Here is a 22,138-nt window from a genome sequence, read left to right on the forward strand (position 1 = left end):
AACGAGAAAGGCGACGAATGCTTGCACCCTTTCACTTTACACGAGTGCTCCGCTACAACGATATCGAGAAGCCTTTCGTTGTAAGAGGAAAGAGGTTAAAAAGAAGCAAACGAGAAAGGAATGAAAGTAGAGTTGTGTACAGCAGTGATCATCGGTAACTGAGAGCCAGAGTCATATCGTGACTCTTCACTGTGAACCGCGATGTCCTCAACAACGCAACGACGTCAGTCAGCTTTATTTGCCGGATAATTGTACCGCTGAACACAATGGATGTATCTACTGCATTTCATGAGTAAAATAGCTTTTCTGATGCCTGAGGCGACAGCAGGATTGATAAGAAATAATAGAAAAGAAAAAGTTCTCTAAGATGAAGGTTGGTATGCAAACAAATAAGAAGCTGCATCTATCTATATATAAAAGAGATCTAAGCGGAAAACGAACAAAAAAGAGGTCAGCAAAGAGCAGGAAAATCAAGCACTCCATCCTGCGAATTTCTGCACGAACTTTCATCGCCCGTCAACGTCACCTCACACACAGAGGTGTAGTTCACAAGAAAGCGATTGTGTGTAAAACCCTCTAAAAAGAGCAGTCTTTTTTATTATTCTACAGTGTAGTGCACCAAAGCAGCTTCAAAGCTCCTCTGCAGAGAAGCGGTGTCGGTCGGCAGCGTCAGCATCAAGTTCTTTAACTGGATCAAATGGCTCGCCACTGGCGTCGGCTCAGCGGCCAACACGATCAGTTTCTGCAAAAGGATGTACTGCTCCGACGTAAGCTTCGCCGCCAGAGTGTGCTCGAGGAACAGCTGCAGGCCAGTCATCAAATCTTTACTGTAGAAAACAAGGGCCTGGGATGCGCTGTCTTCAAAGTCAAACGGTATCGCTCGCCCTGCATTGCGGTCGACGTACATGCCGAAGTCCACCCAGTGCTCCCAGTGGAACATGACGATAAAAGGCTCTCGCAACTTGGCCTCTATGCGATCCCCACTGCTGTCGTGCCGCGGTGACACGGTGCTGGCCTCTGGCGTGCGCAGCAGATTGTCCACGACTGGCAACACCAGGAACAGATCCCCCAGCGCGGCGACGTTGCCGTGGACGGTGCGGCGGGCCACCATCGCTGACAGCGCCTTCAGCACGGTGCGCAACAGCGTGGTGTAGCTGCGCAGCGAGAGCGGAAGCGCGCTGAGGGGCACGGCATGATAGCCGGCCGGCAGTGTGACGAGTGTGATGCCACCGCCGTCCGCGTAGTCGAAGCCAGTGACGTGGACGTTGGGGGCACAGAGGGACAGGCCCAAGGCGGCACGGCGGGCCTCGTCGACGCCACGCGAAAGACTCCCTGCACGCCACCGGTATACAAAAAACTGCCGCTGCTGCAGCTCCAGTTCCTGTTCTTGTTCCTGCTGCGATGCTGAAAGGTCTTTCTGGACTGAAGCTGAAGAAGGCTCCGTTTCTGTCGCAAAGAGCGTTGGCGCCTGCTCTTCACGTGACGTAAGAGGAGCTAGCGATGGAGTCGAAGCTTTTCCCTGCTCCTCGCCCTCTTTTCTTTCCGTGAATGAGGTAGCGTTCGTTTCAGCCTCGACATCCTTACCACCGACGCCTGTATCGGTTTCTCTTGTCTGTTCGTGACCGTCATCGCCGTGCGCAGCGTCTCCGTTCTGGCCGGATACAGAAGGGGTTGCAGGCGCAACTGGAGCGTCCACCCGCACCGCCTCGTACACCTCCGCCACGACGTGAAAGTGCACCAGCCGGTACCACTCCTTCCCCAGCTGCACTACCGACCCGCACTGCAACTCCGGCGTGTCGCGGCGGTGACCGTCGTCGCCGATTTCTGCGCCGACACCGTGCGTGTACTGCTGCGGCAGAGCAGCCGCACACGCCGCCACATTTCGCTCCACCGCGTCGCGCACCTTACCGGCTGGTATCGCAGGGGCGGTGAGGCCGTAAACGTTGCTCGGGATGGGCTCGGGGTACGTGAGGGTGGTCGTCATGCGAGACGCGTTGGCCGAGTGCGTTGTGCTGCGAAAGAGCTGCTTCGTGGCGCGCACGGCGGCCGAGCCGCGTGACAGCGTCGTCCAGCGCGTCGCCTCCTCCGGGGCGGCGTCCTCCGACCGCGTCTGGTCGGGGTCGGAGAGAGGCACCGGTGGTGGCGTGGGCAGGCGTCGGGGGAGGGGAGCTGCAGCTCCTGGTACGCGTGTCGTCTGCTGTTGCTCCGACATAGGCTTCGCGTTGGCGCGTGCTGCTGCTGTCTCGGCTGCACTCTCCTCGCGCTCTTCGCTGACAAAACGGACACGACTAAGGCGGCCACCGCTGCTGCGGCTGCGGCGTCGCTTCTCCGATCGACGCCGCCACTCCGACCGCCGGCCTTCGCCTGTGTCGCCGTCACGGTGGACAAATGTGGACGGTGACGAGATCGCTCGGAGTGGGCCGCCGCCCGTCTCGCGGTGAAGAAGGATTTTGTCCTCTTCTGCAACCGCACGAACAGGGACGCTGCTGCGCGCTTTCCCCACGACTCCGCGCCCGACCGCCACGACGCCACCGCTCTCACGGAAAATCGAGAACTCCGACGGCCGCACCGACGCCGGCTGCGAGGATGTGTGGCTGGCCGAGACGGACAGGTAGTGCGACGTGGCGGACACCTCAATGTCGGCGAGGCTGTCGCCGTCTATGTGACTCGGCCGGACCAGTCGTGACGCCTCGTCCGAGAAGGCGGTCTCGCGGCCCTCGGTGAGGGATGGCGGCTGCGTCTCCGTCAACGACCCCGGCCGCGCGGTGGTGTCATCAGAGCCCATCGGCAGCTCCGCGCTCAGCCGCACGCCGGAGCGACGGGTGTCGTACTCGCCGTGCCCGTGCTCCAACTCTAACCGACGCAGTTCCTGCTGCACCGCCATATCCTGAAACTGGTAGGCCACGCAAAGCTCGCGACCGAGGCGGTCGTACATGGGGTACTTGGAAGAAAAGACTACATTCGGGTTGCGTGAGGACAGGGCGGCGCGGCGCTGCTCGTACGGACGTGTGCCGCGCTTTTGCTGCGGGTGCGGTACTGAGCTGGGCGAAGCCTTGCCCGAAACGTCCTTGTTTTCCTGCGACAGTGCGGGGGTGCTCGTGTGCGGCGACGGACTCTGACCTCGAATATCCGCCTCTTCCTCCTGCAGCTCCTTCACATACTCCTCAACTGTCATCCGCTGGATGTACGTCGTGTCGTGACCGTACGCAGCATCGTAAGGCGAGTACATCGGCTCTGTTTCTTTCTTCAAAGAGTATTGTACGGAGGCTAATACGAAGATGATTCTCCTTTTACCTGTGCCCAGAGAAGGGCTTGCCAGACCTCAAGTGGAGTTGTCTCCTATAGGCAGGTGAGGAGAAAGAAAAAAAAAACAGAGAACAGAGAAAGAGGGAAAGAGGAGCCCACGATCTATTGACAAGAAAACGCATCTTCGAGAACGATAGCTCCGTTGCAACTGCACAAAAGCGACATCATTCTTTCTTTTGCTTGGTCTTGGAAGGAGAATACCCGTTTCGAGAGGAAAATCTACCTGGAAGTCGAAGAAAGCTCAGAAAAGTAATACTCGTGCCACGATAAAGCTAACCATCTTGAAAACAAACTTTTTCTTGGGATGCGGAAAATAAATATCGAACGTTTCCGTAGCTGTTGCGATGTTGTTGCTTTCCTCAGGTGTATCATTAGGAATATTTCAGACTGGGTTCACCGTTTTTCCCTGACGCATCGAGATGTGATCTACTAACCCGGGGCCGGCGCGCTGCGGCAGATTAGCGTTGCCCGCATCACCTCGCGGACTTCCCAGTAGTCCAACATGGGGGTGGAGGCGGCGTCCAGCAAGTCAAACGTGTCCGCCACACCGCTCTTCCACAAATCCGCCAACGAGGTCAACGGGCGGTTGTTCAGCGTGCGGGAAGGTGCCTCGCGCGACACCGATGCGCTGCCCGGCGCCAGCGTTTCTTGCCCAGGACTGCTAGAGTAACTCGCGTGCAGATTTCGAAAATCGCCTCCGCGCTCGGCGAGCATGGTTTCGTTGAAGGTCCCCTTGACGGTTCCAGCGAAAAGTGCATTGAAGGTTCCGTTTGCAGTACTTTGGAGGGTTCCATTGAGGTTGTTCGCCATGTACGACTGTGCAAGACCCGTGCTGATAAATGAACCACCGATGGTGTCCGCAAGCTCTTGAACGGGGTCGGTAATGCTGTGCAGATGACGCAGCGACCAGCTGGCCGCCACCGCGTCCCACATCGTCGGATCTTGAAACGAGAAGCCACCCTTACCCCGCCGCTGCGTGTCCAGCATGTTCGCGTAGGCGTCCACCACGGTGCTCGACCCACCCGTCGGCCCCAGCATGGCATTCGTAGCGGTAATGATTTCCTCGCTCGGCACCATCTCCCGCGGGATGGTCATGAGGTGGCCCAGAAGGCAGCTCAGCGCACACGCCACATCCGACGGCGACACCACCACATTGCTGAAGGACTCGATAGGGCTGGGGCCGGACGAATCCTCCGTGTCCTCTGATTCGTCCACCACCGCCCCCCCGATGGCGCGACGCGTTGCCGAGGCGGTGTACGGTGACCCCGCGTTGTGCTGCTGTTGCTCCTGCTGTGGTGCAGCCACGCCGTTCCCACCCCCGGCACCCCCATTGCTCGTACCGCCATTCCGCGCTTCCGGGCTCGTTGGGCGGTGTGCGGCACTGCCAGCAATCCGGTGCGACGTCGGGTGGGAGACGCGTTCGGCGGTGGCGATGGTGGATGCCCGTGTGGTGTAGTTCTGCAGGTGGGCTGGGCGGATGTGCAGGGCTCGCGAGCGGAGAAAAGTCTCGTCCGGCATGAAGAGCACGGCCATGGCACGCAGCACGGTGGCCCAGCGCGAAAGGCGACGCAGCGCCAGGGCGCCCGGGGAGAGGGTCGCGCTGAAGCTGCCCCGCACCACAAGCAGCAGGTGCCGCAGATACCGCAGAACGGAGGCGGAGAGGGTGACCGTCTCCAGCAGCGACTGCCCGTCTGGCGACGTCATCACCTCTAGCATGTAGCGTTTGTTGACAATGTTGGAGGAGGCCACGGTGTTTGTCTGCAGCACCACCGCGCTTTCAATGGAGAGCGTGGAGACGTAGGTGGAGAGGGTGAAGGCGGCCCGCAGCGGCTCGGGCAGGAGCAACGCAAAGTTGCGACACGAACAGAACGCGACGACGCGCAGGGTGGGCACCCGCATGGCTCGACGGTGGCTACGGACCTGCTCGAAGCACAGCACATCCATGAGGGCAGATTGCACGGGAGCAGAAGCCTCGGCAATGCCATGCAAACACACCACCACCACCTGCCTCTGGCCCGATGCCGACCGGCTGCGTGCGACCGGCGACACGACGGCCTCGGGGTGCCGCGGTGCATTGGAGGACGACGCGGCCTTGCTCTCGAATCCATCGTTGTTCTGCAGAGAGTTGAAACTCATCGGGGAGTAAACCTCGTCCGGACCCCGGGAGAAGGCGACGGGCTCCTCCGGCGCACCTGCGCCGTGCGCCGAGCCGGATGCCGCCGCCGCCTCGGCCCGCATGAGAAAGCCACAGAAGTCCTCGGCGGTGGTGCGAGAAGTGACGCGGTAGTCCACGTACTTCGGCCCCTTCGGCATGGACGTGATCATGTTGCCAGTGACACGCATGGACTCGTGCAGCACGAGCAGGTGTGTGTTGGGCACGCAGCAGCAAACAGAGACGAGCGCGTAGAGCTGTCTGCACTCACAGGTGACGGGGTTGCCGGTGTTGGGCCATTGCCGGGTGAAAGGATGGGGGAAACATTGGATGAGCGAGGGGCGCATACTGCTGTCGAGTTCTAATCAATATTACGGCGCCTGTTGTTAGCGGTAAACGCAAAAGAATAAGGTAACGCTTCGGAAAGACGCGTTTCGCGAGAGCTGGGCACGCTTGAAGGGGGGGGGGGAGAGACGAGGATTCAAGCTAGTACACCTTCGTTTAAGAGAGGGTGTATATTGAAGGGCTTTATCCGAAGCCTTAAAGGCGGAGAGCAGCAATACGAAACAGCAGTAGTCGCCGAAAACAAAAAAGAAAAGAAAACAAAGGAGAGGATTGCAAAGTGCAAGTAAGAAGGTCAAGTACACTTGCAATGAGAGATTCAAAAATACGCGAGCAGCGCAAATCAAGTCAGCGCTGGATATCAGCTGTATGGATCGCTGCTGTTGTTGCGCTGACAACTGTTTCTCGGTGTGGTAGACCCGTTCTCAGAAAACTAAGAATATGTTCGATGTGCGCCGAGTTGAATGCCGGCAACAGAAACAAACAAACAAAATATGAATATCTACACACATCCTAAACAGATGGGAATAGAAGAGTAAGGCCGAGACAGGGAGAGAGTTGCACAGTACTTAAGGAATCAAAGGCACAGTTTCATTGAACCGTCAAGGCAGAACAACGCAAGCCTGCCGGCCTTTAAGGGCTTCGGGGGCTTGTACAACAGTGGCTCCACCCCTCAACGCGACTTGTCACGTAAGGATGCCCAGCTAACCGAACCACGAACGTACAGCTTTTCCTTTCGTTAGATTGCAGTTTGATAAAAAGCACGTGCGTGAACCACAGCAACAACAACGACGGAAAGAACCGAAAACAGGTCTAATAAAACAAGAAGAAAAATAAAAAGCGTGAAGTCTAGCACACACATATATATAGACATATATATATGTAGAAAAATATAAAGTAGAGGTAGGCAAAAAACTGGTACAGACACAACCATGAAGGTCACGGAATCGTAAAACAGCAACAAAAAATTTTGCACAAGTGAGGGAAGGAAAGCAAAGGAGAGAAAAACAAGACGCGTGTGGGAAAGTCGCTCCGCCATACACCCTCAGACACTTACACAGCTACGTTGACGAGGCCCATAGACTACGCAAACGGAGGCGACGAAACACGGACAGCTGTGACCAAGAACGAATTCGCTGGGACAAAATCGCAACAGACCCATCTCAATATATATATTTACACAAAGAAAAAGCTCTCCGAAGAAAGACATCACGTATCCACTTCCGTTCTTTCTTCATAACTTCCTTTTCTTAGTGGCCGAAGGCGTCCGAGAGTTCGTCTGCCTCTTCGTCGTTCTGCTCCACACCGGCCTGTCTACCACGGTTGGAGCGCTGTCGTTGGCCTTCTTGCCCATTTGTGCCGTAGTTTGGTCTGTCCCCCCCTCCACCTCCTTGACTTCTAGGGTTGTAGCCGCCCCTGCTAGCACCGCCGCCACCGCCGTACATCATCATGTCATCATTCGTGTCGTAATACGCGGGGCCGCTGTTGAAAGCGCCACCGCCGCCACTAGCGTCGAGGTTCCCGTCATCGTACCCGCGCTGTCCCGGCGGGGGCAGGCGTGGATCCGGCTCCATTCCGTAGTCGTCCTCTGCGTCGCGCGCATTGACATCGTCGCGGGTGCGGCTGTGTCGATGGCGACGGCGATGGTGGCTGTGCGAGATGCGCGAGGCCGGCTCGGGGTCGTAGACTTCGTTGTTTGGCTCTGCCTGACCGTCCATCACGGGGTACTCGCCCTCCTGCGGTGTCCAGGCGTCCTGCGTGCCAACCGCGTCGTCGCCGTCAAACCCGTAGCCGGCATTGTCGTTGTAATAGCCGCCGCCGTTGCCATCCGGACCGTAAGCCGGGTCGAACAGCAGTTGGTCGTCGTTGTAGACGGTGTCGGGTCCGTTCCCGCCTCCGCCGCCGAGCTGATCCCGTGCGTTTTCGTTCATCTCATTGTCAGTGAAGTATTCGTCAAAAGGCACGTCGAAGAACTGATCCGCTGGACCGCCGTCTTGGCCGCTGCCGAGCACCCCGTCTTCCTCGTCGACCGGTGGCGGTACCATCATGTTTTCCCTCCATGCAAAACCCATGTTGTCGATCTGTGATTCGTGGTCGCCGAAGTTCTCCTTCAGCTTCTCAAACTGCTTCTCTTTGAGAGCCTTCGCTACCTGCTCTCGCATCGCTTGCACCAGGGCCTCGAAGTCCTCCTCGGTCATCAGTTGATAGGAGCGGACAATGCGCACCTTCTGGCCCTCTTTAATCGCGTTGCGAGCGTCTTCGATGATGGCGTTGCGTTGGGCAGTGTGCAGCTTCAGCAGCGGCTTATACGTGTTGCACAGGACGCCGCGCGACTCCCACGGCGCGTCTGCCTCGGAGAGCAAAATAATTGCATCGTCCTCGGAGAACCAGCAGAGGACGATGGCGGCGCTGAAGTAGATCATCTCCGACACACACGTTGCGGCAAAGGGCCAATAGACCGCGGTGGAGAAGATGGTGTAATCGTCAAACTCTGAGGAGAGCAGCTGCTCGTAGTTGCTCCGGCGCATCTCTGCCGCACAGTACTTCAGCGCACTCTGGAAGAAGCGGCGGTTGCCGTCGAAGGACCACATCACCACGCAAATCGCGATACAGTACACCTGGGTCATCATCACCGTGATGTGGTAAAGGGGGACGTGCACGCCAAACAGGCGGAGGTGGCGGTTTCCTTTGGAGTAGTTCAACGCAACAAAGCAATTGTTCACAAGCAGAAGAAACTCTAGCACAAAGAGACCCGTGACGTACTGCGCTGTCGTCATGAGACCGTAGCCGATGTTGCCGATGGTCACCTGGACGGAGCCTCGCACGTTGCCGAGGTGGATTGAGCCATTGTACACGCAGTTCTGCATAACTAACGTGATGGAGTCAGAGATGACGAGGTCGGTCTGTCGGTAGTACTCCGGCATGGAGTTGCTCAGCCGGGTGTAGAAGTCCGACATGAGAACGACTAAACTGGTAACGTGGACTAGATTGGCGATCAGGTACAGACTCTTGAACACGTACTCCAGCTTCCTGCGTGGATACTGTGGTGTTGGGTAAATGAAGAACATCGTAAAAGGAACAGAACGAGTAGGTCTCCCAAAGGGCGAGAAGCCGTATATTTGTCGCCTCCGATGGTTAAAAAGAATACTAAAATAAAAAGAAGCTGAAGAGAACAGACGTGGACGGAGCTAACCTGAATTCAGCGCACGTTTTGTTCTTGTAGTTCAGTTTGGCACTCTAGTTATAGAAAGATGTATATTTGGGGAATCAGCTGGTACAGGCAGTGAAGTGCAAAGAAAGCGCGATGCTGTGAAACACACAAAAAGCTCTTGCCGCTTCCTCTTCTAATATGTATATAGAACGTACCTTTGTTGTCGAGTTTCGTACACAATGGAACGGAGTAGGGAGAAAAGGGCTCTTTTCCCTTCTCGAATATTCATGTGTAATTGTGTTCTACTGACGAATCGAAGGATCACGTCTCAAAGGGAGAACGAAGTTGGCGTGCCGTGTTGGTACGTGGAAAAAGGAACCAAACCATAAAAGGCAATTCGTAAGAGAGTAAGATTCAAGTGGAAGACAGAAGAGACACAAACACGCGCAGAAACGGAAGCGCTTCCAACCCAAAATTGGCTGAAAATAGACGTTCAAAGACCCCACGTGTACAGCGCATGAGAAGGCGTCAATGCAGCAACCAGCTGCTGACCTTCTCTATATATATATTTTCAATACTGAACTGCGTTCAAGTGCGTTGCGAAAGCGTCAGAAAAAAAAAAGAAAGAAAGAAAGCAAGAACACGGTGGACGAGCTCCTCAAATATCTGAACCACGTCTCCCTTGTTAGGCAAACAAGGAATCACGTTCATAACGCTGTACGTCGACGTACAATTCACAGAGTACTTCATCCCTCCCTTCCTCCAAAACACCAACAAGTAAATCCATCGCACAGAGTTTTCTCGATTCTTCTTTTTGGGGAGGGGGCTCGCATCATCCTTAGCGGCGTTGCTTCTTCAAACGCGATATGCGCCATGAGCTGCCGGTTTCCCACGACTTCAAGATGGGTGTGAAACGCTCCGCCGCCTGCTCCTTCGTGAGCCGCCCCTCCTTCGGCTTTGCGTAAAAGGCGGGTGCCAGCTCTACCAGCCACTTCGGCTCAATCGCCAGCAGCTCCGTCATGTACTCCCGTTTCGTCATGCGCAGGTCGTCGTACAGCACATACTTGGGCGGATCGTCGATGAGCACCGAAGACGGGTGCACGTAGACCTCTCGCCGGTCAGACAAGGTGACGTACGAGCGCGTGTGCGAGTCGACGCGGCGTGCGGCGTGGAAGAAGTACCCGGCGGTGATGGACTTGCGGACTTGGTCTAAGTTGGTGTCGTTCTCGTGCGAGATGTGCTGATTGCGGCGGGCCAGCATGTCCTTGAGCTGATCGCGTGTGTCGCGGGCTTCCACGAGCATGCGGTGCTTCAGAAAATTGCGCTTGCTCCACTCCTCTGACATGCCGGCCTCGACCCACGCGTCGTACACCGCCATCAGCGTGAGCTGGTCGCCTTCCGGCTGCATGAACTGACGGCGTGCCGCATCGGCGGCCTCTTGCTGATCTCGTGGGCGGTAGAAGACACCGCGCTTCTGCACCGCGAGCATCGACACAATGGTGAGCACCGGCTCACTGCAGCCGAGGTCGACGGCGGTGAGCAGCGTCTTGCTCTGAGAGGGGTCAATGGACAGCTGGGCCATGCGACTGCCCAGCGGGGTGAGGAGCCCTTCGTCGTCGAGGGCCTCGAGGTAGCGCAGCTTCTCCAGCGCGGACACGATGACTTCCTTCGGCGGACAGTCCATGAGCTCCAAGTTCAGCAAGTCGAGCCCCATCGCCTTTAGCTGCAGGGTGACATGGAAGAGGCTTGTGCGCATAATGTCCGGAATCGTCTCTGGCACCATCTCCTCCGTGAATTGCTGCTCTGTGTACATGCGATAGCACTTGCCAGGGCCGATACGCCCCGCACGACCCGAGCGCTGCTTCGCCTGTGCCTGCGATACCGGCACCACCTTGAGCTGATCAATCCCGTGCTTCGCATCGAAGATGTTTTGCTTGCAGTAGCCGCTGTCCACCACGTAGTAGAGGTTCGTAATGGTGATGGACGTCTCGGCGACGTTGGTGGCGAGCACGACCTTGCGGCATCCAGGCGGCGTCGCCTCAAACACCTTCGACTGCACCTCCTGCGGCATCGTGGCGGTCAGCGGCAGCACCATTAAGTCCGGCAACGGGGTGGTCACCTGCTGACGCAGCATCTCCATCCAGCGGAAGAGCTGCTCGCCACCCAGCTCGATTTCTTCCTGTCCGGTCAAGAAGACGAGGACATCGCCGGGTGGCTCCTGCAGGTGGATCATCATCACCGTCTGCAGCGCCGCACGGACATAGTCGTTCGCGGGGTCGGTGAGGTAGTAGGTCTCCACCGGGAAGGTGCGTCCCTCAATTCGAAACGGCTCCTCCGCGCCAAAGTAGGCACAAAACTTGTTCGTGTCCAGCGTGGCGGACGTGATCATCACCTTGAGACCTTCGTGCTTGCGCAAGGCCTGGCGAACAATGGCGAAGAGCAGATCCGTGTTAATGGAGCGCTCGTGCGCCTCGTCGAGAATGATGACGCTGTAGCGCTGAAAGCTGTCGTCGAGAAGGGCTTCGCGGAGCAGCATACCGTCCGTCATGTACTTGATCTTCGTCAGCGACGAGGTAACGTCGCGAAAGCGCACGGTGTAGCCAACCTCCTCGCCGAGGCGGCAGCCATACTCCTCGGCTACGCGCATGGCGAGCGTCTCAGCCGCAACACGGCGCGGCTGCGTGCACGCCACGATGCCGTGATCTGCATAGCCGTGCTCGACCAAGTACTGCGGAATCTGCGTTGTCTTACCGCTGCCTGTCTCGCCCACCAAGACCGTCACGCGGTGGGAGTCGACGAACTTCATGAGGGCGTCGCGCTTGGCGTAGATGGGAAGAGAGGCGCGCTGCTCTTGAAGCGACTGCGTCGTCTCCGGCAAGCCAAAGCGCGGCTTGCGGCCAAAGCTGTGCTTCATCCACGGTGGGAGCTTGCTGGGCAGATCCTGTGGGCGAAAGCCGCCCTCCTCCGGTGGCGCATCCAGCTCCGAGTGCAGCAGAGTGGGATGCATGGTGAACTCTTCCCCATCCGCTGCAGCCGCGTTTCTTCGTGCGCCTCCACCTCCGGTTGCAGCCGCTGCTTCATTTTCGTCTTCGTTAAACCGCTGCTGTTGCTGCTGCCGCTGCGCCTTGCGCGCGATGACGCGGCGCTCCATGTTGATCTTCTCCTGCATCTGCGCCGTCCTCTCCATACTCGTCAGCTTTGACGAGTCACCCTGCTGCTTCTGCGCCAGCCGGTCCAGGATGGCCTGCCGGTGCTGTGGGGAGTTTGCGTTTTGCAGCATCTGCGAGGGGAGGAGGGCCCGGTAGTTGATGCGACGGTGCAGCGTGGAGGAGAAGCCCAAGTTGCGCAGAAACCGCGGCTCCGTCTCGTTCAGCTCCACATCTGCCCCTCCCTCGTCGCCGGTGTCCTCCGACTTGAGCTTCAGGAGGTCTGCTTCATCCGCCAGGCCGCTGCGGACGTGTTGGGCCAGTCGGAACATCTCCTCTGGCGACACTTTCATGGCGTTTCTGCGCTCCGCGGTGGAGGTGGACATGCTGGACAGGTCCACGCCGTCCTGCCGCTGCCGCTGCTGCTGAGCGAGGTGGGCGGCCTCCTCCGCCCCGCGCTTCGCATCTTCGGCGAGGAGAAGGGAGCCGACGGCGAGGCCAGTGATGACGGTGTCGGTCGAGAGGCAGTCGTGCAACGTGTCGTAGAGTTGCTCGATGCTGGTCACTGAAATCGCTGCCTCTGCCGGCTCGCCGGCATTCATTTCCGCTTCCACCTCCTCCGCCCCACCGTTGATGGCGGCAGACAGAGAGGCGAGCACGCGCTCTTTCGTGGCACTCTCCCGCTGCGCCGTCGCCTCCGCGCTCCCGTCCGCTGCGTCCATCTGCTTCGCCACTGCGGCCTTCTCGCCACAGTATAAATCCACCAGACCCTCCACATCGTCCAGGTAGCCGTCGCTCTCTTCTTGGGTGGCCGGGTGGCCCATCACGCACTCCAGCTGCTCATACAGGACAGACTTGCAGTACAGCTCTTGCAGCTTCATGAGAATGGACAAGTTTTGCCGCTCTGCAGCGGCGTCGTCTTCGCCCGTCGCGTCCACTGGACTGTTTGTGCCGCCAACGTCCATTGCAAGGCGCAATACACAGGGGGAGGGGGGAGGGAGAGAGAAATCGAGACAGAATACAGCTAGGAAAAACAACAACAACAACGGAATAATGCAATGGCAATAAATGCGTGAAGGTGTACTTCTGCGATTGCCCTTTCCTCTGTTGGAACTATGAACAACAGCAACAACAAAACGCGACCAACATATATGGCCGCAGTTTCCGACACTTCAATAAAACCAGCAGGAAAAAAAAAGAGCGAGAAGGAAGGGGGAGGGGAAGAGGAGCAGAAGACAAGGATGACAAAGCGAAAAGGTGCACCTTTGCTTGAGAGAGGAACATGCTGAGAAGGCGATGCATGACGACAGAAGAGCTTTGGGCGCCATGCAGTACCACATTTGTCATACACACACACACGCTCAAGGAGAGCACCAAAGGAATCTATCGCAGTGAAAAGACGAGGCTCGACCGCTCCACATGAAGTGGGTAGCATCAGCACGACTGAAAACCGTGAAACGATGTTAAATGATTTTTTAATTCGGCCTTCTATACACACCAGGCCAACTTACAGGATGCTGCGAGTACTTCTGCGGTGACGTAGATGCTAAAGTTGGTGTAGCGCTGTTCAGTCAACGAAAGATAGCAAAAAAAAAACGAGAAGGAAAAAAAAGAGAATGTTTGTGATGTGGGGACGGCATGCTATCCACCATCGCTACCAACAGCAATACAAAAGATAACAAGAACACCCTAACTAGTACGTACATAGGGATACAGATGAAATGGTGTCGCGACAAGCGCCCATCAAGTACACAATGACCACCAAACCAAAACAGCAACGGAAAAAGAGAGGCAGACAGACTCTGCAATCTAAAGTACCACACCGGAGGAAAGAGTCGGAGAACGCACCCAGCATTTCCCTCATTAAAAAATACACATCTCTCCTGGCAAGAACAAGACACGGAAACAACGATAAACACAACCAAAGTGGTATCGACAGACTCAACCGACAGCGCAAGAAGGCAAGGCTCATGAGTAGTAAACCCAAACATTCATCATCATCATCATAAGAAGAGAGAGAGCAAAACAAAAAATAGCAGCTCGATTTTTTTTTTTACTTTCGCTCTCCCTTCTGCCTCAGAGCTTTCATTTTCCCTTTCAACATTTCACTGCCACTCAGACTCGTTGTTTTCCTCGCAATTCAAATCCGAAGGTGATCGCCGATAGCCGCTGACGGCAGCGTCCTACTCCGCTTCATCCTCCAAGGTCAACGGCTCCGACATAAGGCCCAGCTTCTTCTTCGGTGCGGCAGAGCCCGAGGTGCGCATGAACTGTACGAGACCGTACGGACTCGTACCCACGTTCTCTAGGTCGCCCATCTCAATTAGCTTCTGCTTCGTAACCACAAAACAAAGACCAAACACGGCGTACTCCGCATCCCAGAGTTCGACAAGCTGCTTCTCTTTGCTGTAGGCCTTCACCAGCGCCACACTGCGGCCGAGGTTCGGTAGCTGATGGGTGCGCAGGACGTCGTAATTCACCAGCAGCACGGTCTCCGTGGACTGCGTTGATTTCTCGAGCAGCTCGTCCAGCTCTTCGTCCACGTCGATGTCTTCGAGCACCTGCACGGAGACGCACGCGGCAGCACCGCTTTGGTGCGGGTTGCGGGACTCGAGAAATTTCCTGCACACCTCCGCCATAAAAGAGGCGTCGATCTTCTTGTTGATGACGGACAGCGACACCTCCACATCGCGCCAGGCAAAGGCCTGGCTGCCACGGCGGCGTTGGTCGTCCATCGTCTTGAGGTAGGCCTCGTAGAAGATCTCTTCCGGACTGAAGAAGTACCCCATCTGCGAGAAGGCGAAGGACAAGCACTGAAAGTGTGGGCTCGGGCTCACAAGGAAGACGTTCTGCACAGGAAGCAGCTCCAGCCGGAAGTTGCGCTCCTCGTTCGCGGCAAAGATGTGCTCCTTCGAGCCTTCGGCGACACGGGAAACGAGCAGCACACCTCGCGTGCGGTGCTTGCGGGTGACCTCGTTGTCAAGCACGGACTCGTACACTTCCAGTAGAGGGGCAGACCACTCGCGCAGAAAGCTGTTGGGGTTGGTGTCGAGCACCCGCACGCTCCCGAGCTCCTCGTCGTAGCCCACCACCATGCCCAGACTGCCAAACGGGTGGAGAGCACCGTTCACGAGCAGGCGGCTTGGGTCAAAGTGCAGGAGCAGCACGTGGCTGCCGTCCAGCGAGGTTTGGATGAGTTGCTCCAGTTGCGGCAGTTGCAGCTTGAGTACACCGTCCGCGTTGCTATCACCGTGGTAGGCGGTCACCTCGATGTTCTCATTCAAGTTTGCCACCTGCAGGTACTGCGTGAGACACACGTGCAAGGACTCGAGGGTGTGGGAGCGAATGACCAGCGCGGAGATCGCGAAAGGCAGGCGCTGTATCACGTCGTCGAAGGTGGTCATGATACCGAGGCGGGTGCAGGTCATGGCCACCATCGTCGGCATTATCGGTAGCGACGGGAAGGTGAAGGGGTGGGTCAGCAGCGTCTGCGTTTCCTTTCTCCATGCACTGTCCAGTTCGTGCTGACGGTCCACCAACTCGAGACGGCTTTCCACCATCGGCGCGAGCATCTTCGGAGCGCCGACGCGCCGCGGTACCCCACCTGCCCCGCCGCACTTCGAGAAGACGAGGTAGCCGCTGCCCGTCATGGACTTGTGCAGGCGATCCAACGGACAGGACCACGTACGTGAAAAGGTCTTGGGGTGCGCGTCGATGAGCACCGCCGTCTGCGTCTCCTGATCGTAGCCGGCTAGGATGCACCACTGCGGCTCCTCGACGATGTAGAGCACGTTGTGCGCGACGCAGGCGTTGTACATAATCACCATGACGTGCTCCGGCGCCTCGGGGTCTCTGTTCGCGTCCTTCACATCGATCAAGATCGATTCAAGGTCGAAAACGGAGATGGTCGGCACCGCGTCCTCTCGAGAGATCTTGGTCAGCACGGGATAGAGGTGCACCTCCATATCCCGCTTCGAGAGTTTCAGGTAGTCGGCGGCGTACTCGTACACCCGCTCGAGAGGCAGCACGCCGTCCAGAAAGACCTCGGCGGGCAGCTTCATGGTTCGAATGATATCCGACACGGGCAGACCGTTGCCGTAGCCGTGCGTGCCGGGGCGGACACCGCTGAGCAGGTGCATCGCCCACGCGACGGCCACGGTGTGGGGGCTGATGTGGTGCGAGACGGCCATCGACTGCGTGCCCATCTGTGTGGTACCCAACACCTTACCACTGGCCAGCTCTGGCGTCCAAAATATCTTTATCTCATCCGTGGTAAACTCAGGATGAAGTTCCTTCTTGAAGATGCGGATGAAGCCGCGGGCGCGGTGGCTCTCCTCGGCGACCATCATCGCCTTGAAGAGCGACGCCGCCGGCACCTCTTTCAGTTTCACGTGCAGCGCGTCGTTGGCGACGCCCTCGGCGATGGTCACCATCAGCTGCACCGCGTTGCGCACGTCCACGATGACCGCATACGCGCCGTCGTTGCGTGGGGCGTAGTGCCGCTCCAGGTGACGAGGACTCGGCCCCAAGACGGAGGTTGCCAACGGCGAGTTCAGCTCATCCTCGTCCTCGTACGCGTCGACCAGCATCGCCTGCTCGAGGACGTAGGGGTCGAAGTTCACAATCCGAATCGCCTGCGTCTCTTCTTCGCAGTCCTGCGTGACGAGGCGCTGGAACTCCGGAAGCTGCATGCGCGTCTGGCGGTCCCCCACCTCGTTCGGACCTAGCTCCACCTGACCCATCGTCGGCGAAACATCCAGGTGCACCTCCTCCAGGCTGTAGTCGCCCTTAAAGCGGTTGTCCACGTCGAGGAATTCGCGAATGATATCGGCCATGATGGGCAGGTGAGGCGGGCCGGAGTGCAGCATGTGTAGAGGCAGCTGCGTGGCAAAGAAGATGTCCTCTAGCGTCACGCGGCGCCGGCGGTCTTTGCAGTCTTTATCGCCTCCAAGCAAATAAGACAGCCCGGCGGCCGCCGCGCCAAAGTGGTCGCATTGCATGATATCCGCGAGAGAATCGGGATTCTCGACCTCGTAGCTGCGGAAGAAGTTCATGCGTCCTTTTCGGATCTCCAGCATCTGCTGGCGGGAGTGTCTGGGCTGCTGCTGCCCGACCGAGGTAGAGCCGGCGCTGCGGTTCGTCGTGTCGTTCGCCGTCGTCCCCGCAGGCGCCGTTACGCCGTTTACTGGGTTGAGGTTCGTTGCCGCATTGATGCCGGGAGCGCTGTTGTGCCCGACAAAGCCAAAACCAGTGCGGTACTCTGCGCTTGGTGTCCCGTTGGCCCCGCAACGCTGCTGTCGGTGGATGCTGCCGATGCTCACCCCCATCCCAGCCTCGGGGGGAGCCGCGGTCGTGGTGGGATTAAAGGAAACGAGTGAGGACGGCCGCCGTGCACCGCCACCGCCGCCGCCGCCTCTGTCTGACGCACCTTCGTCATCACCGCTTCTCGCGACGTCATTGCTGGGCATCGCACCGCTGCCGTAAATGCGGTCCTGATCAATGAGGCGGCGATTGGCGGAGGAGAGCTGATCGAGCTCGCTCAGCGCAGTCTCCCACTTCTGCAGGTGTTCCTGCACTGAAGGTCCACTACCCATCTTGCCTTAGTAACAATGTTTTTGTTTTAGTTGTGTGTATTGATTAAGCAACGCAACGCATACACACATATATATAGCGATGTGTTTCTGACGACAGTAATCTTCAGGATTTTTCTTTCTCCCCTGTTGTGTATTTAATGTTTTCCAGCAACACTGCCTCCGAAACGAGGTGTTGAAGGGGGTTGAAGCAGCGTAATGACGTGACACATATACGTGAGGGGTTCAAACCAAACAAACAAACAGGTATCATACATGGATGAGCCAGTAGAGTCAAATACGGTAATAGGAGAGGCAGAGAGAAAGGAGAAGAAAGAAACGAAAGTAATGAGCTGGAGCACATGAAAGTGATGCTTGAAGAATGAAAGATAGTCACAAGAACGACTCACCGCCTTCCACGAAGAAGAGACGCGTGTGTGTGACCGCTTTGTCGTAGCAGCTTCGAAGCAGCTCTTGCAAAGAAAAGAGCAAATGGCAACAGAGCAAGAGTTTAGCATGCGCTCTCGTTGCACATCATGAAACGGACGCTAGGGGGAACACTAAAGTATCACTACCGTAGGTATTTAAAATCGTGAGAGTTGAGCAGAGTAGTGTAAAAAAAAAACCCACACACTTTGTGTCTATTCACTAGATTGAAAAGAAAAGCAGCGTAAGAACAGCTGTTGACACACACGTTCTTGAAAGTAGCTAGCTCCCTGAAGACAAGGCTTATGAGCTGCTACACTTGCTTTCATCGCAATGCACTAAGCCGTGCAGGACCTGCACAACAATATCTTTATATGGGCTCTGCTGTGACGACGCAGTGGTATCTTTGCTTTCACCAAACTGCTGATTCAATTCCGCTTCTTCCTGCTTGAGGTTGTCCGTGTCGGCTTGGACGTTGTTTAAGTCTTCCTGCAGCTTTGATAACGCTGCTTGTGCAGTCTCGATGTCGCTGACGTGCTGCACTCGCAGCGCATCCAGCTGCGCCTGAAGTTCTTGCACTGTGCTCATGCGACTTGAGTGCAATTTTGTGTGTGTGTGTGTGTGTGTGCCGATTTCTGCCGAGAGTCGGATGAAAGCACGCGTTGAGCAGCTCTCCTCTTGTTCCTTTCTAGCGGACAGAGCAGGGAAACAAAAAAACCGTGGCGTGGTGCTCTACCACGACAATGGGGAACGTATAACACACGGGAAGTAACAAAAAAGAAGAACGAAGAAGGGAGGAATTTATCATGACGAGTAAAATGGTCAGCTTGTGCCCTTGTCCTGAAAACGTCAGCATTCCGTGCGTCTCTTTATTCATTTTGCAAACGAAAAAAAATTCTATTTTCACGCGCTTTTTGTTATCTAGTGGGAAGAAAAACTGCAAGAGCCTTTTGATGGACTTTGCACACTCGATGATGGCGGACTCACGCCGCGTAAAAGCGAATAGACTTTGGCACCTTATCAAGTAAAGCATAAAGGACCACACACACACGCACACACACGTATGCGAGTTTGCTCTTCCTTGCGCCCTCTCGTCGAGTACTTTCCTTGTCGTCTCTTCCACCTGTCAGTTGAATCGAGACTATTGATCGATTCTGTTTTCACTTGTCCTGGCGTGCAGGAGATCTAAAGGTGTCCTAAGCGTATCGTTGCTCATCATTCAGGGAGGCAGCGGGGTAGACGCGGTACGGCTCACTGCATTGCAAGTATCCAAACATCAGCTCACTACCAAAAACAAACTAGAACAAGCAGCGCTCCTTTTCCCACAGCAAACACGCAACGAGAGCAAAAAACCCACTAAGCACCGCACAGACATTGGGGCCGATGTGTGCGGCACACACGCAAGCATCTCAGATCACTGCACTTGGCGCCGTAGGTAAAGAAACAAAACCTATTTGCTTGGAAATGTGATCTTCACGTGCGGCTGCAGCCCGCGGCTATTTTTCCCCCCACACGCTTACCGTCAGTTGAATCGAGACTATTGATCGATTCTGTTTTCACTTGTCCTGGCGTGCAGGAGATCTAAAGGTGTCCTAAGCGTATCGTTGCTCATCAAAGGTAGGGAGGTGCGAACACCACAAATCGACAAGAATAGTATAGAGTTACCGACAAGAGGAGTCGAAGAGGAGCGCTGCAAACCCGAAAGCAGAGAACCAAATACTAAAAAAATGAACTGGATTAAGAACCTCAGGCGTTACTCTCTTTGCAAATTCAGTCGTGCAGGTACGTGCAGTGACCTCTCCTTTGGGCATTGCGTGCTTTTGCATGTGACTACGCTGTGGGGCGGAGCAGTGTCTACTACTCTACTTTTCTGATTTTGCGTTCAAAGAAAAGAAGCAGGAGCCATCTTGGGTGACTTACGATGCCCACTTCGTTTTGCTGGCGCGTTGAATGAAGACCGCCAAGACTTGGGTGTGCGCATGTGCGTACGAATAAAGCAGCAAATAGAGCTGTCGCAGAGCCGAGAAAGGGTTGAGGAAGGTTGAGAAGTCAGCATGGAAGAGCTGAGAGAAAAGCTGGAGGAAACAACGTCACAAGAAGATAGCAATAGTAGTAGTACGTGCCCCGCAGCTCCAGCGCCTTGCGAGCGAGGAGCGTCGCCCACGTACGAAAAAGGGAAAAAGAAAAGAGAGCTGAAGGCAGTCATTTCCCTTCCTTTCTTGCTGCGATGGAAGGGGAGCTCCCAAGCAGCAGCAGAAAGAGAGGGGAGAAGGGAGAGGCGACAGGTACGTAAAAGCAAACATCTATCATGAAGCTTTTCGGGTCTTTTTTTGGACTTAAAACATCTTCACAAAATAAAGGCGGGGAAAGTATTCACAAAAGAAAAGAGACAGACATTCCAAATTTATAATAATAATAATAATAATAATAATAATAATAAACAGTTATAGGGGGCTAAGCGGAGTTGAAGGGGACGTGCCACCCACGTCGGCCTTCACCTGTTACAACCTAGTGTTGCAACTGTACATGAAAAACAGTAATCTTGGCACAAATAGAGCGCATCCTGCAGCGTTGTGTAAGAACACGCATTATAGGAGTTTACCACCTTTTTTCTTCTTCTTCGATTCACAGGTGACAAACACGAAAAGCATTTTCAAAAAAATCAAAAAAACATTAGCATTAAAAAACGACTTAGAACACGGAGCAAAGTGAATAGAAGAAAAAAGGAGAAGAAAGCTTCGTACGTGTGTACAAAGGCCGGCAAAGTCAGAGAGCAGGGATAGCTATACATCATCACTAAAGAAAACAATTCATCGAACGAGACGAGACGCTGAGGCCTTGCTGCAGAGTGAGGGGGCTTTGCGATGTTGATACATTTTTTTGTACAGTTTAAAAAAAAATCAGTAAATGCAGTTGAAGGGGTGTGATGGCTCCACGAAGGCGCCCATGTAACCGGTTCCAATGCTGCGATTTGATACATCCTGACCGGATATCCCTATGCATGGGTACACCGTTTTCCCCTTCAGACCAGTGCTCTCGTCCAGCATCATGCCTTCGTATTTGCCGTCCACAAAGAGCTGCACCGCACCGAGTTCCGTGTCCACGACGAAGGAGAGGACACCACCGCACGTAGGGACAAACAAACGCCACAAGTGCTTCACACACCGCCCGTTCACGTAAACCTTGGAGGTTTGTAGGTCGATGTAGGCCTCCCACGGCGAACTGGGCCGAATAGGGACGGCTCCGATGGTTTGAAGAAAGCTTGGCTGAGGGACCTCGTCCGTGTCCTCCGCACACGATGCGCTATCATCCAAATCCGCCCCCAAGGTCTTGCCAAACTCGTTTTCTCGAAACGACTCAGGTGTGTTGTACACCGTCGAGGTGCAGAAGCCGGCCCGACTGTTATCGGTGTTGATACGATAGGAGAAGAAGTGTTTGCCGGTGTTTGGTTGCATCGCCAGGCTGCCCAGCACGGGGCGGTAGGGCAGCTCCCCACCACCTTGGTGCCAAACGTTTGCGCCTTGGATGGTGTAGATGGAGCAGGCGCGGGCCCACTCGAATGTAACGCTTTTGACCGACTCTGCCGTCGCAGGGACGTAGGCGATGGAAGCGACGACGTCCCGGACGGTGGAGCGACGTGCGAGGCTGGTGCGCCGATCGAAGCTGCTGCGCTGATCGGTGCGGTTCGCGAGGGCGGACATGACAATGCAGAAGGTACAAGGAGACTCTGAAAAAGGGAAGCTTTTGAATAAGAATGCTGCGAGTGTGAGTACAGAATTGACCACGGGCAGTAAGGAAAGAAAGAGAGAGAAAAGCAAGAAGGTAAATAGCTCCTGGCACGAAACGACTGCCACCGACTCACCGACTTTTATGATTGGTGTTGTTGGCTTTCTGGTTGGTAACGGAGCAGCGAAAAGGGAGAGAGGAAACAAAAAAAAAAAAGACAGCGTATGCGGACTCCGCACTATCAATGAGCTGCGGAGAAATACGCGGGAAAGTAGCAGAGAGGAAACGAGGTCTTTCACAAGATACCTGCTGTCCAAAT

At 55.8% G+C, this 22,138-nt stretch overlaps 7 protein-coding genes across 8 annotated transcripts; all 7 read right to left on the reverse strand.

Annotated features, from left to right (window-relative positions):
• Nucleotides 1-598: 598 nt before the first annotated feature.
• ABB37_03661 (hypothetical protein) lies at nt 599-3,340 on the reverse strand (the record flags this gene model as incomplete). The annotated part of the gene is made up of 1 exon (XM_015801062.1): nt 599-3,340. Exon 1 carries the CDS (start codon nt 3,227-3,229, stop codon nt 599-601), a length of 2,631 nt encoding a protein of 876 aa, XP_015659682.1. The 5' UTR covers nt 3,230-3,340.
• Nucleotides 3,341-3,735: 395 nt separating this feature from the next.
• On the reverse strand, nt 3,736-5,805 carry ABB37_03662 (hypothetical protein; the record flags this gene model as incomplete). The annotated part of the gene is made up of 1 exon (XM_015801063.1): nt 3,736-5,805. The coding sequence occupies one exon, from the start codon at nt 5,803-5,805 to the stop codon at nt 3,736-3,738; it is 2,070 nt and encodes a 689-aa protein (XP_015659683.1).
• Nucleotides 5,806-7,050: 1,245 nt separating this feature from the next.
• ABB37_03663 (hypothetical protein) lies at nt 7,051-9,257 on the reverse strand (the record flags this gene model as incomplete). The annotated part of the gene is made up of 1 exon (XM_015801064.1): nt 7,051-9,257. The coding sequence occupies exon 1, from the start codon at nt 8,866-8,868 to the stop codon at nt 7,051-7,053; it is 1,818 nt and encodes a 605-aa protein (XP_015659684.1). The 5' UTR covers nt 8,869-9,257.
• Nucleotides 9,258-9,789: 532 nt separating this feature from the next.
• Nucleotides 9,790-13,268, reverse strand: ABB37_03664 (putative pre-mRNA splicing factor ATP-dependent RNA helicase putativedead/h helicase; the record flags this gene model as incomplete). Its single annotated transcript, XM_015801065.1, has 1 exon — nt 9,790-13,268. Exon 1 carries the CDS (start codon nt 13,060-13,062, stop codon nt 9,790-9,792), a length of 3,273 nt encoding a protein of 1,090 aa, XP_015659685.1. The 5' UTR covers nt 13,063-13,268.
• Nucleotides 13,269-14,280: 1,012 nt separating this feature from the next.
• Nucleotides 14,281-17,849, reverse strand: ABB37_03665 (hypothetical protein; the record flags this gene model as incomplete). The annotated part of the gene is made up of 1 exon (XM_015801066.1): nt 14,281-17,849. The coding sequence occupies exon 1, from the start codon at nt 17,689-17,691 to the stop codon at nt 14,281-14,283; it is 3,411 nt and encodes a 1,136-aa protein (XP_015659686.1). The 5' UTR covers nt 17,692-17,849.
• Nucleotides 17,850-18,396: 547 nt separating this feature from the next.
• ABB37_03666 (hypothetical protein) lies at nt 18,397-18,826 on the reverse strand (the record flags this gene model as incomplete). Of its 2 annotated transcripts, none has more annotated exons than XM_015801068.1 (1): nt 18,397-18,826. In XM_015801068.1, exon 1 carries the CDS (start codon nt 18,679-18,681, stop codon nt 18,397-18,399), a length of 285 nt encoding a protein of 94 aa, XP_015659688.1. In that variant the 5' UTR covers nt 18,682-18,826. The 2 variants fall into 2 exon arrangements, with proteins under 2 accessions (XP_015659688.1, XP_015659687.1); XM_015801067.1 differs by having other exon boundaries at nt 18,397-18,824.
• A 2,167-nt stretch (nt 18,827-20,993) lies between these two features.
• On the reverse strand, nt 20,994-22,129 carry ABB37_03667 (hypothetical protein; the record flags this gene model as incomplete). The annotated part of the gene is made up of 1 exon (XM_015801069.1): nt 20,994-22,129. The coding sequence occupies exon 1, from the start codon at nt 21,792-21,794 to the stop codon at nt 20,994-20,996; it is 801 nt and encodes a 266-aa protein (XP_015659689.1). The 5' UTR covers nt 21,795-22,129.
• Nucleotides 22,130-22,138: the final 9 nt, after the last annotated feature.

The sequence above is a fragment of the Leptomonas pyrrhocoris genome, assembly GCF_001293395.1.
Source record: "Leptomonas pyrrhocoris isolate H10 chromosome Unknown, whole genome shotgun sequence".
Taxonomy (NCBI): Eukaryota; Euglenozoa; class Kinetoplastea; order Trypanosomatida; family Trypanosomatidae; genus Leptomonas; species Leptomonas pyrrhocoris.